The sequence below is a fragment of the Drosophila arizonae genome, chromosome 2 (assembly GCF_054131065.1).
Source record: "Drosophila arizonae isolate 15081-1271.41 chromosome 2, UAZ_ARI_1.0, whole genome shotgun sequence".
Classification (NCBI taxonomy): Eukaryota; Metazoa; Arthropoda; class Insecta; order Diptera; family Drosophilidae; genus Drosophila; species Drosophila arizonae.
Window position 1 is genome coordinate 32,877,586 of NC_142922.1, and position 17,462 is coordinate 32,895,047.

The window sequence follows — 17,462 nt, forward strand, 5'->3', positions numbered from 1 at the left end:
AGCTGAATGCGATTTCATAGCGTACATCGCAGCATCAATTATCCAGCATCCAGCATCCAGGCGGCAGACCACAACTCGTAGACGTGCCACGCGCATATTTTGGCGCGCATACGCCCCATTGGCCGTCGAACATGTTTTCAAAAAGGCGTAGGGGGAAGGGGAGGGGGAAAGGCTGAGGGTGCACCCTCTCAAGTATGAATTTCTCTATATGCTAATACTTGAGCTACTAGTTGATGAAATATTATTGAAGTAAGATTGAAATGAAGTGATATATCTATATATATGAGTTCATATATAATAATGTAGGTCAAGTCAATTTATGAATGTTAATTAAGATTTTTGACATCTCAAGGTATAACTCACCAATTATGGCATCTGCTTACATCAACAGTTTCTCTCCACCATCTGCGAGGGGCCCACAGAATAACCCAGTCTTCAATGAAAGAACCTAACCTGCCCCAATGTCAAAAAATAGACTTATCTAATAATGCATAAAATACGCAACGAAAAAAGGCAGAGATAAATAATGGTAAAGAGAAATGAAAAATAATTGTTATTATCATACTATTCTCGGTTGGAGACAGACGCTCCTCTCTCTCCTCTCCCCTTCCTCGCGACAGCCCACATCGCATAGACATTCATTCTGTTCGCTCGCAATGCCTAAAGCGCTTAGCTACCATAGAAAACAAATGGCATCAACATCTCTATGTTTTTATCTCTCTTTCTGCTTCTCTCTTCTTCGTCTTTGCCATCTCGCACTCTCTCTCGCTCTCCCTCGCTCTTGTGTGCTACACGTAGGCACTTTGGAAGCTTTGCTGTTTGTATATGTGTGTGCGTGACGTCGTCGCTGCAAACTGACGGACAGAAGCAAAACAAACCATAAACGTGCGTAGCCAGCCAGAATGCGAATGCGAATGCGAAGGCGAAAGCGAAACCGAAAAACAAGAAACTAAACGAAGCATAAAGCAAAAAATTCAACCACAGTTTTCGTCAAAGGGTCGACATGAAACCCCAGTACTTCCTCCGTCGTCCCGCTTCCCTCATCCATCGTCTGCCGTCAGTCTCCAGTCGTCAGCTGTCCGGCTTTCCCGCTCCCGCTCCCACTCCCGCTCCCGCTCCAGCCCAGCGAGAGCCATAAGTCAATGTCAATGGCACGCAGACAGACAAACGAGACCCCGCATACACACTCACACACACACCAACGCAGCGCACGCAACTTTTTTGGGGCAGTGCTTTAACAGAGCTTCCATTTTTTAAAGGGCCTTGACATGCGACGTTCACCTGACGAGCTGACAATGCGATGATTACGGGCGGCGCTTGAAGTGCTTCGATCTGCAAGAGAAAAAGTGCAAAAATCAGAATTCACAATTTACAATCGATAATAATGCGGATATATGATAAGCAAAACTCTCATTAGCTGCAATATTAAGCCACGCCATAGAACCAGTAACTTATGTCTGCCTTATTTAAGCTCACACACATACGTATATATACACACTCATACACACATTCACATTCGCTCTCTTACACTCTCACTCCCGCTGCAGCTGGCAATGCAAACTCGTTTTTGCGCGACGCCTTTAACGGTAAACAAAAGCACAAACCTCTCAACTCAATAACTCAATAGTTCACAATAACTCAGCACAGATAGCACATGTTTCAGAACGGGAACTCGATTCTCGATGCACACATATTACTTATGAAAAACATTATAGCAATTAAATTGATAGATATATGTAGGTAGGTATGTATATAGCAAGCTGTGAGTGGAAAGTACTTGAAGTTGATGCTTGGCTGCCGCAATTTTGGGACGTTTATTTTTTTGGCGGATGTTTGCTTTTCAACGTTTTGCGTTCATTTGAAGCCGTCGCCCGACGATTTCTTGTGCGCCGCTTGGTCGCTCTGCCTCTGCCTCTGCCTCTGGCTCTGCCACGGCCTCTGTCTCGGCCTCGGCCAACGACGTCGACGTCGACATCGCCGGCTGCGACGCGCACGCGAACTCCGAGGTTTCGCCCGTTTCTGTATCTGTGCGTATCTCACAGATATTACCCCACGGCCGCACGGAGTATCTGTGTGTATCTGTGTGCCTAGTAGTAGACCGCCTCGCCTCATGTGTGTGTGTATGTGTGTTTGTAGTGAGCGTGCTGCGTGTGTTTGTGTATGCGTGTGTGCGAGTATCTATGCTATCCATGCGCGCAGCGCCTCGGCAAATGTCCCACGTTTGGTACTTTTCGAGTCAACTGCATGACAGTTAGACGACTAACAACCGTTTACTCTAACTGGTACTTTGCGTGCATTGCAAATTCGAAATTGGGAAATTTCCCTTGCTGTGTGCCGGCAACTGCTGAGAAATTTCCCGGCCACGTGCTTGCTCGCATTGTTATTGCATAGACTTTGTTGTTATTGTTGTTGGCCCGCTGGTCCGTTGGCTTTGTGCTTTTTCGCAGTGGAGCTTTCAGCTTTGCGTTTTCGTTTGCCTTTTGCTTTTGCTTTTGCTCTGCTCTAGTACATAACATAACCTTGCCCCCATCGCGGACACTGTTGATTTTGTTCTGGTTCTTCTTATTGTTGTTGTTGTTGCCAATCGCCGGCGCGTCTTCAATTCATTTATGGAGCACTTTCAGGCCGTCTGCGACCCATTTAGATTTTCGTTTCTCTTATTGCCTTATGCCTCGGCCTCTCCCACACACACGCACACATGTATACAGACTTCTGTTGTTGTAGTTGTTGCAATTAATGACCATTTGAATTATATTTGTGCTCGTAAAATTTACAAGAATTGTTTGCTGGCATTTGCCTGGCACTCATCCTCTCCCCAATGGAGCCTCTTCCACAGAATCCAGTTTTCCCATTCACTTTGTACGTAGACAGCACAAATTTTTACGACTTTTCTGTACAATGCGCAAATACTTTCACAATGGAGCAACGCCCAACGCTCATCCGCAGCAGCATTCTGACCCGGACCCAGACCCAGACCCAGACCCAGACCCAAACCCGGACAGAGGCACCCAACAAACCAGCCAACCAACAGCCCGACCCAGCCACGGCCTGGGAACCGGTCAGAACGTGAAATTATTTACCGTTGGCCCGGGCCCGGGCTAAAAGAATTGGGTATTTTATTATAGGCTTTCTAATTTCATAAATCGTTTGTAAATAATAAAATTTTGCAATAGCCTCTTATTAAATTTCTAGAAAATAGTGCCCAAATAGAGGAGCTTCTTGACTCTAGCACTAATAATAATAGTAATAATAATAATAGTAATAAGAAAAATACTAAAAAATAAGGCGCTTGTAAAATTGTTATTGGGTTGACAAGAAGGATTGCTATATCTTATGGACATATGTATATGATTGATAGATCATTAATATTAGATATAATTATAATCTTATTTACTAAACAATATGTTATATTATTAATAATGCTCATTTCAAAGTATCTTCTAAGAATTTAGTACATAGAAGAGCAAAAATAAATGAAAAACTCCTTTAAGATTTTGTTTTAAACTACATACATAGATAGATGTGTGCAGGGGAACATGCATTTCAATAATATCCTCGAGATAATTGTATTGCAGAGATAATAATAATAAACTACCCCGAAGTAAATGTGCGGACCACCCTTACAGCTTGCAACTGCAACTGTGTAAGTAAATGTTACCTACTCGCATGTGTACGTGTGTGTGAGTGTGCATACTTCGCAGGGCTAACCCCTAATTGCAGTGCCATAAAAAACTGCAATTTAAACAAAGGACAACGAATGAGTAGAGCTCTCAGAGCGACAAGAGAGAGGAGAAATTGCTGGCAAGAGAAGAGCCGGAACCGCCAGGCACCAGGCACCAGTCAGCAGGACTGCAAGGATTAGACATTAGCCGCAGAAGCAGCACTAGGAGATGAAGAAGAAGAAGTGCACACCCCAACGGCATCAAATTATGCGGAACTGCATTTTCACTTTTGCCACAGAGAAATGAACACGATTTGCACTGGATGGCGAGATGGCAGTGGGGATCGGGCCAAGTTGATGGAAGCTGAAGTAGCATCTGTTTCTGTCTGCTGCCAGTTGGCCGTTATCCGTTATGTGTGCATACAATGAGTGTCCTGCGTCCCGCCTCGCGCCTCCCGCCTGGCGTCAGATGCGTCCTGCGTTTTGTGGCACTGTCAAGATGCAAATTTCGCTCGCACATGATATCGAAAATCTCGAGAACTGCACCCAATCAACTGGAAATTACCAAGCGTCGAGTTAAGTGCCCAGCAGCAGCAGCAGCAGCACAGACTCAGTGCGCAGCTGAATTGATAACAGATTCAGCGAAACAACAGCAACAACAATTACAGCAACAACAATGGCTAGCAAAAACAACAATGAAGGGCGATAAGCGACGCAAGCGGCTCGCGGCTTGCGGCATGCGGCACGCGGCCCACGGCTTCGCGATTCTCGACTGCACAAGCTGGAGCCAGCCGGTGGGTCGGCCAGCGTCTAGCGTGGGCGTGGCAGCAGCAGCAGCAGCAGCAGAACTATAGTGCACCCTGTTGCGCCAACGGCAGTGCGGCAGCAAATGCCGTTGCTCAGCTAGTCGTACCGCACTGAAAATCCATAGCCGGGCGAGGCGAGCGAGCCGGCGCGATGCGACGTCGCGTGAGTGCGAGGGAGACAGATGCGACTGCTGCGGCCATTTTGGTGGGAGCAGGCCCGCTATAGTCAATGGCAACAACAACAAAGACGCAACCATCGCCCTCGCGACGGCAGCGGCAGCGCCAGCGTCGCCGTCGACCGCAACTGCGCTCGCCACTGCAGCTGGTCAGCGGCCCAGTCTTTGGAGACTTGCCGCAACTTCGAAGCGTACGTACGACTGAGCAAGACTCTGAGCAATGGAATTCGACGTCTGCGACTCTAGAGAATCCGCTGCCTCTGGCTGTGTCTGTGTTCCTGTCTGTGTATGCGCGAAGCCTGAGCGAAAACTTTTGAGTGAAAGAATGGCAAGTGGCCAGAGATGAATTCCAGAGGCTCTCACTCGTTCTCCCGACTTGAGCTTCCATAAACAAATTGGTACTTGGAATAAAAATTGATTTTTCTTTTGCCTCGATATTGTAAATTTACAAAGTATTTATTATTAATCGTGTAGTATATTGTAGTACACAAAACTCATTATTTACATTGCATTATTGCACTAAACAATTTTATTTACTTTCATCTATGACTAATTAAAGTGTAAACATTCTTCTCGTTTCAGCTTTTCATTTGAAAAACTATTTTTAAATCAATTTATAATTTTATTTTTCTTGGTGTTGTGCTTTATAATGTTTGCAGATCAAGCCCATGAAACTTGTGGATTATAACTATAAAAATACACTTCACAGCACGCAGGGTTGGTACACAAATTTATTAACTATATAAAAGATATATGCATACACTTTTATTAGCATAAATATTAGCATTAAATCTGTGGGCGATTGCTGACAAAAAGATGGAAATAAAAGCCTTGATGCATTTCAAATGAACATTGTTTACGGCCGTGTAAAGTCAAGTTACCAAAGCCCATAAACCCCTTTGTCTACTCCAATAAAAACGCGAGTAAAACATAATTCGATAATGATTTAATCCCGTCCGACGGCATTTTGCGCATGAATCGATCATAATTATGCGACTTGGGGCTCTTGCTTATCCTCGAATAATATCCCGCTTTAAAGCCCCCATTAACATGGCCGTAAAACAAGCAATGGACCGAACGTTCCGTCGGGTCTGCTCTGTCTCTCTCCCTCTCTCTCTCTCCCTCTCGCTCTTATAGTCTGCGGTTCAGTTTCGTCGTCTTAGAGTGATCAATATGATTTTGAAGAGGCATTAAAAGTATTATTCAAATTTCATCTCGGCTCCAGCTTTTCATAAGTCGCTCCGCGTGCTCAGTTTCTCAATTTCATGAGCTCACTTGGCAGCTGCAACCATTTCTAATTTCATTTAAGTAATCAACGGCAAAGATGGTCGACGCGGCTCCATTTTAGCCTGGGGGCTACAGTCCATTTAGGCGATTCAAAGTGAAGGTTTTATTTCGTTCTGATGCTCGTGCGTGCAGCAAAAGGGGAATATCTGGCCACTAGCTTTGTATGCCTACTCATGAGTCCCCTAGAACATATAAACTACATTTATATACTCGTAGTTATCCAATTGGAGTTTGGTAAGATCTTGTCACATCCCTTGAGCCAAGATCGGATTTGCAGCTCGACTCTCTATAAATTTGTGTAATATAATTGGGTGGGCAGCTAACGAGTATTGCACAGTCGGCTACGGTCGAGTGCAACGCTCTGAGCTTTTGTTTTTCAGTTTGTTTTTTGTTTTTGCTTGACTCGATGCCGCACAGAAATTACCCGATTTGTGTAATTCTCGCCGTGTTTCGATTGTCTCAGCACATTATGAATGGGCCGATAAAATGCATTCATTATTGCTATTAGTGACCGTAAATTGGCGAATAAATGTGACACAATGTCGGCCCGGCCGCTCTCCCTCTCCCTCTCCCTCTCCCTCTCCTGCAGCCTTATCCGGCAGCTGAGGCGCGTCATTGGCTGAGCCGATGCCAATCCGAATCCGAATCCGAATCCGAGTCCAAGTGGCATGGCTGACGTCGCTGACAGAGACGTTATTCCAGTTTTAAATCTGCTGCGGAATGCGGGCAGGGATGCTGGCCGGGCAGGGCAGGGCAATTAATACGATGCACTTAATGCCCTCATAATAAGGTGTTTTTATTATGCAACAAGAGATCAATAATATGTTTGAGAGCACTTAAATGCGCCGATGCACCTTTCCCCACTGTCCAGCCGACAGAGCGCAGCATCTGCGAAAATATTATTTTCCCGATTATTGAGTACCCCTGCTGGCAGGAGGCAAGTGTCTTGAAATATTCGACTGCCATTTTGGGTAATATTCGAATGAAACAGCAATTGTAAATTTGTAATTGCTGGGCGCAATCGTAAATATAGTTATCATCTCCGAGTCCGAGTCCGATTCCGAGTTCGAGTCCGACCCGAGTCGGTGCTAATTATCAGGCATTCGCAGTAGCCGCTTATCGCCAGCTAATGATTTTTACTGTCACTTAAATACAGATTTAATGACTTTATTAATTCAATTCATTTCAATTTGATTCTCCCCCGTCTGATGTCCGTCTGACAGTCGCTAGGGGACACCTTGCGATCAGCTCGTGCTCTCTGCATTATCAGCTTTTCCCCTCACCTTCCTCTCCCAGCACCCAGCCACGGAGAGCAAAAGGCAAAAGCTCTGTAAAGGCGAAACAAAATGAACAAATACTAAGTAAAAATGTATAATAAATTATTATAATAAAGAAGAATCCATTAAAATTTAATAATGTGCAATCAACGGCTTTTGCACTCGCTCGATGCCTATGAAGTCCCATAATTATAAAATAATCGCTTATTATGGAGCAAGACTCGATTGGCTTACATTAGGTATACCATATATGTTCCAGCTCATCTGAAATTGTTTCGGCTAGAGCTGCAAACATCCTCTTATTGGAATCCATTGCTGCTTAAAAATGTATTCATTCCCTTTTAATGACTCACACTCAAATATAGTCAAAATTAACCATAAATCGATAATTTTAAATATATATATTTAAATACCGAACACAGATAAAAGAAATTCAGTTTATTCAGCTGTGGTGCTTTCGATATGATTTTTCATTCCATTTCTGTATATAACAAAGTATGAATGGGTTCCCATGACATGAGCAATATTTAACGTATAGAAAGAACTGTAACGTGTTTTCTCTGTTGGAAATAAATTAATATTGAAATTAACATTCAAATCAAAATATCTTCGATTTTAATCTAAATTGAATCAAGAATCGAATCAAAATGGACTGCATTAACACTTTGAAGAAAACCCGTTGTAGACGTAAAAGAATTAGGTAATAGCAAGGCATCATTCACTTGGGATCTAATAAAATGATAATACTTAGAAATTAAAACGCCATTAGCGTACACGAGAAAAGGAATGCAAAAGCATCAAACAGAAAAAAATTATCGATGCAACAAAGGGCAACACAGATTTATGCTGAATTTCAACTCCAATTTCAACCTAGTAATAGGCATTACTTGAATTTGCATTGGAGATATCAGTCTGAAAAATGGTAAAGATTGAAGGATATGAAGAAACTGTGAGAATAATTTATATAAGCTTAATAAAAAAAAAAAAAAAAAAAAAAAAAAAACTTTATCAGGCGAGTGTATAATTCGTATATTTTTTAAGATCCACTTGTTTTGTATCAATAACAAAATGTTTTGCATGCAAACAGAAGGGCAGAAGAAAATACAGAATGGGCGTGCTATATATATAACCAATATTCTCGTTTTACTTCTTAAGCAAGTAGAACGAAATATAAAACCATGATTTTTGTGTATAAAATATTTATTTCCTTTATCTGAGAGGGGAATCACACTCTATTAATGATAGAACTCCGAATCAACATGTAAATTAAACATATTTTACAAACGAGCAGATCTATAAAGATAAAGTTGATATTGAGTATGGATTATGGGAGTTTTTTATATGTAAACATCGAGACTTCCTTTCCAAGATCTGAAGAAGAAACTAAAGTTGTTTTTAAGATGCAAATAATATTAAACAATACAAACTAATAATAGAAGAGAATAGAATAGAATAGGAGAGAAATACAAAATAATTATATGTAAATCAGACCAAGTCTCTATAGATGCATATATTTATAATTAAAGTTAATAATACTCAATATACAATAGTGTTTAAAATAATAAAATTAAATTATAAATTCATATTATTAAAATTATTTATAAATCAGTCCAAGTCTCTATCGATCTACCTATCCATAATAACATACAATAGTACTGAATAGAGTATTATTAAATAATTAAATATATAAATCAGCTCAAGTCTCTATCGAATCACATAAGTCCACGCAAAGAGTTTATGGACCGACGGACTTAAAGATATAATAAGAAAATTGCACTAGCCCAATATACTCCTTTAAATTCGTGAGCCAAGTACAAAGGAAATGTCTGATACAATATTATAATAATGCTGGCAACGAACGGGTTCGATGTTACTTGAGTAGACCAAAAATACTCGCCCTGCTGAGTTTTCTTGAGGCGAACGGGCGTTGGGCAATCGAGCAATCGAAACTAATTAAGTGCAGAGCAATTAAAGCTAAAGTAGATATTGGCAATATTTCCATTTAACAATATTAATATGCCAATGCACTCCACTTCACTCCACTCTGGCATGGCATGGCATGGCTTGGCGTGGCATATGGCTGGCTAATGTCCCATAAATTGGCAGCGAAACACGAACTTGGTTAGAAAATCGTTAGTTTAAGTGACAATTAAATAAATCGAGAGATGTCACAATGACAGCGACAACGACAACGACAACGACAACAACGACAACGACTCCAACTGCAATTGCTGAGCGACAACAACGATTTTTGTGTGAGCAACTTCAACCTGCACTCGCACTCCCATTCGCATTCGCATTCGCATTCGCATTTGCATGTTGTGAATTTGATATGCACAACAGTTATTTGGATGGCAGCCAAAGGAGAAGCAGGAGTCGAATGGAGGCCTCGGCGACTCGCGACTTAGTTCTTTGTTAGCAGTTCGCGCGCATCCGACATAAATTAGCGAGATTTATGCGACGGCCGCTGCGCTTAGATTTCGCTAGAAAACCACCAGAACGGGCCGCAGACAGGAGTGGGTGGCAGTGGCTGTGGAGCCGTCGTCATCAGAGCTCATGGAACATAATGAAGGCGCATGGCCCACGAGATAGCAAATCGATAATAAATTAGACTCTTTGGCGACACGTTTCCTCCGCGCCTGCAGCCACACCCAGAAAAGAAAACTCGCAGTCATCCCAAGCGAGCTCTCCTTCTCTCCCTCTCTCTCTCTTTCTAATGCGGACTGGCATTGCCTGTCTCGCTCTCGCATTGATTATGCACAAACTTAGTTTGTAGTCGACAATCGATGGAATATGCAAAATATTGTTTGGATATTTAGCCAGCAACAGTCGCAGCCTCTACCTCCGCCTCTACCGTCGCCTCTACCTCCGCCTCTACCTCGACCTCCACCTCCACCACAGCCTTAGTCTCAGTTTTAATTTCAGTTTCGGATAGCTAATGGGATTCGCCTAACCCAACAGATAGCAGCAACGAAAACAACAACGAATTAAGAATCCTCTCGGGGCCTCAACTCTTTCGGATGGCCAAGTGAATGTTAATTTGAAGCTGACATTTTCTTTGTTTCGTTTTTGGTTAACTAAAATGAAATGCAAATGCAGAGATCGCTTTTGGCTTTCCCGTTTGAAAACTAATATTGTAGTAGGGCTATCTGCATTTGGGAATCTCAGAGCACCCGTTCCAAGCACTCAGTGCAGCCAGCTGGTGTCTCATATTGTCTTTCGCTCGCCAGATCCCAATCGGCCGAGCATGGCTCAAGCACGGACGTTTATGTGACAAGCTAAGCTCTGAGCGCAACACTTTAAGAATGTTTATTAGCATTATAATATGAATATGCAACGACCGGCAATGGATTGTTGCTCCATCATTAGCCATGACTGAATCGAGCGACTCAGAATAAACTAGTTCTTAATTTAAAACTCGCCCGGGTCAACATCGTGTTGCTTTCCACACTCGAGCCAATCGATTCGAAAAGTGATCAAGGCTCCGCACTTGAGTTCCTTTTAGAGTCTTGTGCTTCGAAGAGTCAAAAGTCAAATATGTACTATTCGACTCTGGCAGAACCCCCAAAGAACGCTGCCATTGGCAGCTGGAAATGGAAATGGGGCGAGTGGGCAAGTGGCGGCGGTTGGGGCAGCTCTCTCAGCACTTGGGCTTAATTGAAATTTGAAATATGGTATTATGTGCGCGCCGTTGAAGCACAGTTCATAATCGAGCCCCGAGCCAAGTTCAAGAACTCGATTGTTGTTTATTGAAATAATTATTCAGCCAAGTGTAATGAGCAACTGGCTCAAGTGGTGCTGCTCGCCTAGCCGTAGGTATGCGGCGCACGCCCCCACAGACCCACGCCCTCATGCTTGCCCACCCAAACTAATGCCACATGCACTTGGGCATGAAATTAATTGTGTATTCGTATGCACTACGCAGTTGTCGTATCACGAATCATTATTCAATTGGCCTCCATATTTACAATTACCTGCAGACGCAGTTCTACATGCCTTTTTAATTAGAAATGGCTTCGTTTGAGAGATTGAAGCTAATTTGAAACTAAACAAAAAAATATCCCTAACGAGCTGAAATTGTGGGCATATGGATAATTAAAATACGATCGTAGATAGATAGAGCTGAGCATTTATGGAATAATTAATGTTAAATAACTGGATTATAGAATAGCTTTTAAGTACCAGAATTACTATAAAATATGTCATTTGCAATTTTGATATTCACAACAAAATTTTAAGCGGCAATTTGAGAAATAAACTGTGTTAAAATATATGTTTATAAATCTATAAAAAATAATAATTGAGTGCTTGTTGTCATCGGATTTCCGCTAAATGGGAATAGCAAAAAATATGCCGAGTTAACGACAAACAAATTGGCACTAAGTCAAGTCCAAAACGTCACGACAAATATGTTTGATGCTAATTTAATTTCGCTTCATTGATGCAAATGAAACATTCAAAATACATTATGGAAGAATTCACGCGGTCTCATTAGTTTCTTATTATAATAATTAGTTATTGTTATTATCATTATTATTGCCATTTCTATATAATTACAATAATTATATTATTATCATGTTCGATTTCATGTTGATGTTTATACCGCGAACTCATGGGAAGTCAGCGTATAATGCTTAGTCGAAATGCATTTAAATCCCAATAGAATATTATATATTTAATATGATAAAGTCTCCAAATTTTTCATCACTTCAAACTTTTGCTATATATTGTAGATGATATTGGTTTAACATTGTAGCAAATTCTTAAAACTGTAGTTCAGTTGCAAAAGTTTTTAATATGCGAGCGAGTTTGCAGGTTTACTAAATTGATAAATATTTAATGGAATATCTAGAGCATCTGATGAAGATTTCATTGAATTTCGTTAAGTAAATCTTAATATTAAGTAAGACGCAAGCAACGCCAAGCATACTCAATATTGCTATACATATTCATTAGACTTAATATAAAAGTAAACCTAACTGGCCTTTCGGTTTGATTTTGCTATATATTTGCAATCGTACATCCATTCGGAAAGTCGCAGTTGGAGTGCTCAGCTTCTCCTTCAGTTCTACAGTTGCCTCCTAAGATACCGGCAGAAGATTTTCGCTATACATATATACAAAGAGTACTTTTAAAACGCACATTGATCGATGCTCAGAATATTTCTTAGTAAAATATGCCAAAGTAGAACCACCTTAGCTATTTTTGGAATGCGAATTATGAAGTTCTTTTGTGCATAGAATGGGTTTTACTTATAAGGGCGCGCCCACATTCACAGGAAATGATGAAATGCCGTTCGGGTAATCAAACTGTGTAATCGTCTGGCAGATATTGAAAGTGAGTGAAACTTAAATCGATCAGCTTTAAACTAAAGTTGAAGCTCTTTTTCTTGCCCTTCCGCCATTTTGATAGAAACAAGTTTCAATTTGTCATATCTCATTGCCGGGGAATTCACAGTTAAATGAAATGGATTTCACTCAAGGACGTTGCCAGGATGCGGCACTAGGTGCATTAAGGGTTATGGGTGTGAGACAAGTCCTGTGGCGTAGCCAGTCGAGTCCTTGAATTGCGCAATTACGTTTTTTACAGCAGCTGAAAGACAGGTAGATTAGCCTTTCGCTTTCCACCTTTCGCCTGTTCCAGAGAACATCCTTTCCCCGACAGAGTTTTTTGTGCGCGACGTCCTTGGCGCGACTCGACTCGGCAATTAAGCAGCCTTTAGCGAATTTCATAGAAGTAATGGCCATCAAGGTGAAGAACTTGTTGCACTCACACGGAGAAGCCGTTCAATTCGATAACGTAAGAGCAACAAAGATTAACTTTGAGCTGCGATTCGCAAGGCCCATTCGACACTCGGTTACTCGCTGCTCTGCCAGCCAGTTTGTGAAAGGAAGTGGAAGGCACAGCTTAAAGGGCTGCCAGGGAGCTCTGCCCAGCGCTAAACAGGAGTGAACCTCGTTCGGCCATAAACTCGCCAAACAAAAGGTGAGCGGCTGTCGTAAAACGCGGCAACATGGTGTGACATTTTTCCGTAGATATACATATGTACCTACACACACACACAAACACGTGTGTACCTATATCATTGAGTGTTACTGCTGTCGATGTCACTGCATCCATATTTTGGGCGAGGGCAAGGCGAGAGCTGGGTGTGAGTTGTCAATATGGACGCTTCGGCTGCCTCGCCGTGACTTATGTTTGCCATTTTATTGTTACGCCAAAGGATTTCCAAAAGCATTTTAAAACAGAATCCTACATTTTATGGCCCTGCATAACAATTGGTCAGTTTAACCCTTCAATGGACGATGTCGCTCGAGTTGCCTGAAAACTGAAAACTGGAAACGTCTGTTTTCTCGGCAGCAACTGCAGTCCAGTCCATCTGGTCGTCTGTTGTTTTTGAAAGTCGAGAATAAAAAGAGGCAAAACATCTCTGAACACATTTCACAGTCGTGTGTTCTGAAAAGTGAAAACTCTTTTTCTTCGTTTTTGATTTATGAGCCCAAATAACCGGAACCCAAGCGCGAGCAGCAGAAATACGAGTTAACTTCTTCTTACCATTCGACAAACTGAATCGTACATAACTCGTTTAAAGCTCTCTGTTCTCCCTGATAAATGTTGCGATAAACATAATTCTAAGCAATTGCCTCCATTTATATTCTCATGCTCAACTATTTGAGATTCATCCCACCCAGGCACTCGTCTCACGAATATTCAGCAGCCTACACTCGACTACACTCACCAAAGGCACCGCCCCTCGTCGGCGGGAGGAACAGTCTAATGTGCAGGCAGACTTCTTTTTATTTGCACAAAATGATGGTGCAGCGAGTGCAATTTATTTTGTTATGCTTATCCACCGCATAATTACGAGTCGCTGTGATGCAGAGAAGTGCTGAAGTGGTGCGCTCACGCCCACCTCCAGACTCTGCCACAGACCGCTGTGGTCGCTACTCGCAATTGCTTTCGTAGAAATCGTAAGTCATAGCTGCAGCTCTGCCTCCGCAGCTTGCAGACGCGACGCGAACTCAGAGCACGCAATGTCCGCCCGAGCATAGACAGGTGTAGTTCGCGAAGTGCGCAGTGCGGAACGCAGAATGGACCCGGAACACTTAATCCGGTGCTAAACCTCATTTTTAATAGCCCAACATCCTCGATAAGATCATCACTATAACTTGTTATCTACCAAGTTTGAGTGCCTCCTGATTAAGATTATATAAAGGGAATGGATATTGAAAGTTTAATTGTAGAGTTTCAATGACTGAAATTATGGGGAATCTACTGGCTGTACAGTACTTAAGTATGATTTATTTAAATTATTTGCATTCTACCTTAACAAACCATAATTCGGCCAATCGATAAATTGACGAGCCTGACCCCAGGGCTATGGCTGAGCTTGTATCTAATGTTTTGTGTCTCGGCGAGTGCAAAAGCAATTCATTCCGCTCGACTACAAACCGAAAGGAGTTTGCCCCGGATGACCACACGAAGAGTCAAACGATTCCCTCCAGCCAAAGCGACGTTGACAGGACTGCCATGAAAGAAAAGGCGACTAGGAAATACCCCAACTCTTGTAAATATGCAGTAGCAGAAACATGCAGAGTACGATGATAGAAAGACGTATCTAAATATCTATAGTAGAGTTGTAGTTACATTATATATTAAGCCTGAACACTTCCCAAATTATGCTTAAAGAAAACAGGGAAGATATCGATTTAAATCGTTTATAGAAAAATCGGATGCAGTATCGAGAATAATTATGCACGAAAATATACAGTAAAATCCGATTATGCCCGGGATGCTATAACCACATAAGTTTACGCATATCAGCTTGTAAATATCAGCTTGTAAAATTTTAGTCGCTGTACCGATTGACGCTATAAGCGTAGTCTGTATAACCGGATTCTTCTGTATTTATATCTAAACTTTCATCAATCTGTAGCGAATCACTTCGATCAAAGGGCAAATGATGTGCTACATACATTTGCGAAAAGCCAATATACCCTTTACCCATTTTGAGCAGGCTCTGAGTTAAAGACACAAATTCACCCCTAGCCCTGGCTCAACCGCAGGGAAGTCAAGGCAGGCAACAAGAAAAGTCGTTGCTCTGAGACCAACTCGACTCGGCCCGACGAGCCGAGCGCAGAGATGAGCGCACAGATTTAAGGGGGATGAATTCAGTTTGGCCAACTCTCGTTTGAATCTATTTATGAACACTGAAAGTGCCAAACTAGAGCATGGCCGTCAGAGCCAGCCATTCCACTGCGGTCTCTCTTATCACAGCCATTTCGAGTCGCCGCTGCTGCTGTGGCTGTGGCTGCGGCTGCGACTGCGACTGCGACTGCGGTGACTGCCATTGTTGCCGCCGCCATACCGCCGCACTCAAAGTGGTTGATCCGGTTTATGGTGCCCTGACCGGTAGTTTGTGCGGTGCTTGGATGCTTGACTCATTGCGCTCGAAACTGCCCGTTGGGGAATCTTGAAGGCTCCATTCGCAGTCAGAGTATGTGGGGTCACCTGGCGGCTTCCGGCCAGGCTAAGAAATGCTCCCAAGTCACCTGAGCCGCTCGCCCAATACTCCCAGCATATCGAAATCAATGAATACAAATTGTGCCGCTGATCCAAGTGACATTTTCCGATTATGCATGCACACTTAGTTCTGTCGCGTTGACAGCTTTGACTCCGCCGGATAGCCAATGCAAATGCAAATCAATTTCAATCGACAATTTCAATTAGCTCACACTTTATTCAGCAATTAGAAACTGTATACGTACCAACAATTTGTTACTTTTGTGGAACTACATTTAAATACCATGAACCCAATAAAATTCAAGTCCATAGCAATTTGATTTGCTAATATGCATTTAACACAAAGGAAAAGCCTTACCAATACCAAAATATACATATGCCGTATATATGAGTCAAATTTATATGTATTCTTGATCAGGAGCAACAGATAATCTCTCTCTGTTTGAGAGATACATACAATCTATTGAGATTTGTTCGTGAGCTTTTAACCTTCTAATCAACTTTATAAGTGCCACTTGTGGATATATCCGATATGCACATTATTATCAAATTTTTAGTGTTTTGTGTATATATTTGCAAATGCCTAAGGAAGTGAGTGGGTTTGGGGCCAGAAGCCAAAATTTAACCAATATAAAAAAGGTATCAAATACATACATAAATATATATGCAAAATTATAAGACTGTACCTCCAATGGCGTACGAGATAAATTTATATAGCTGAATTTATAATTTTATAATTTTTGTTTTTATTATACCCTGAACCCATTGAAAATGGGAAATCAGGGTATAATGGTTTTGTTAAAAGTATGTAACAGGCAGAAGGAGGCGTGGCAGACCCCACAAAGTATATATATTCTTGATCAGGACGACGAGCTGAGTCGATTTGGCCCTGTCCGTCTGTCTGTCCGTCCGTCCGTCCGTCCGTCCGTATGTATGAACGCGTCGATTTCAGAAGATATAAGAGCTAGAGACTTCAAATTTTTTTTAAAATGTCCGTAATTACAGCGCGCATATCAAGTTTATCATTAAAAATCGCTAACTCATCCCGATCTTTTTTTATCGATAAAAAACCTTATCGAAAACCAGTTATAAAATTATATCTTCTACACCTTTATTGCTAGAGTCTCCAAATTTTTAATGTATGCTTATATGCAATTTATACAATTTCGGATTTTGTTAAAATTTACCCCTCACCCTTAAATTCACCCCCTCACCCTCACTTTTGTAAAAAGCGTATTTCAAATACTAGAGATTTGGGCTTTGGAATATACACACATATTCACCATATGATTACGCTCTAAAAGTTTCATTACGATCGTATGTCTACAAAAGAAATTATTTAACAAATAAATTCTCATAATATTGCCCACACTGCAGCGCAGCCCAAGCGCAGTCGCTGCTTACTGCGCAGTTAGCAGAGCGCAGGCTTATGCGTGCGTGTGGATGCATGTGTATGTATGTGTGCATAAAAGAAGTGCAGAATGATTAGAATATCAGCTTGGAGGGTTCAGGGTATCTCCTAGTCGAGCAGTCTCGACTGGAGCTTTCTTACTTGTTATTTTATAAGACTTTTAAGAGATAAGAAAAAAAAACAACTAGTTATTTATCGACTTTTTTCAAAAAAAAAAAAAAAAACTGATTCTGCGTGCGCGTGATTTAGCATGAAAACAATTTGTTTAAGCCCCTAGCTCTTGTAAGCTCTAGAATCTATGCGTTCAAATTTCTTCCTTAT

General features: G+C 41.7%; 1 protein-coding gene across 5 annotated transcripts in view; it reads left to right on the forward strand.

Moving 5' to 3' along the window:
* Window positions 1–17,462, forward strand: part of LOC108621635 (uncharacterized) — a 112,551-nt gene that overhangs the window by 84,141 nt on the left and 10,948 nt on the right. Inside the window, exons 1-2 of one of the 5 annotated variants that reach the window (XM_089462733.1) lie at window positions 1,295–4,834; window positions 5,303–5,360. The exons of 1 other annotated variant lie outside the window; for it this stretch is intronic. In XM_089462733.1, the coding sequence (XP_089318859.1) occupies window positions 4,697–4,834; window positions 5,303–5,360 (196 nt within the window). In that variant the 5' untranslated portion in view covers window positions 1,295–4,696. Of the gene's footprint in view, window positions 1–1,294; window positions 4,835–5,302; window positions 5,361–17,462 lie in introns of those variants that run through there. 3 more of the 5 variants (XM_089462736.1, XM_089462735.1, XM_089462734.1) reach the window with 3 other exon arrangements.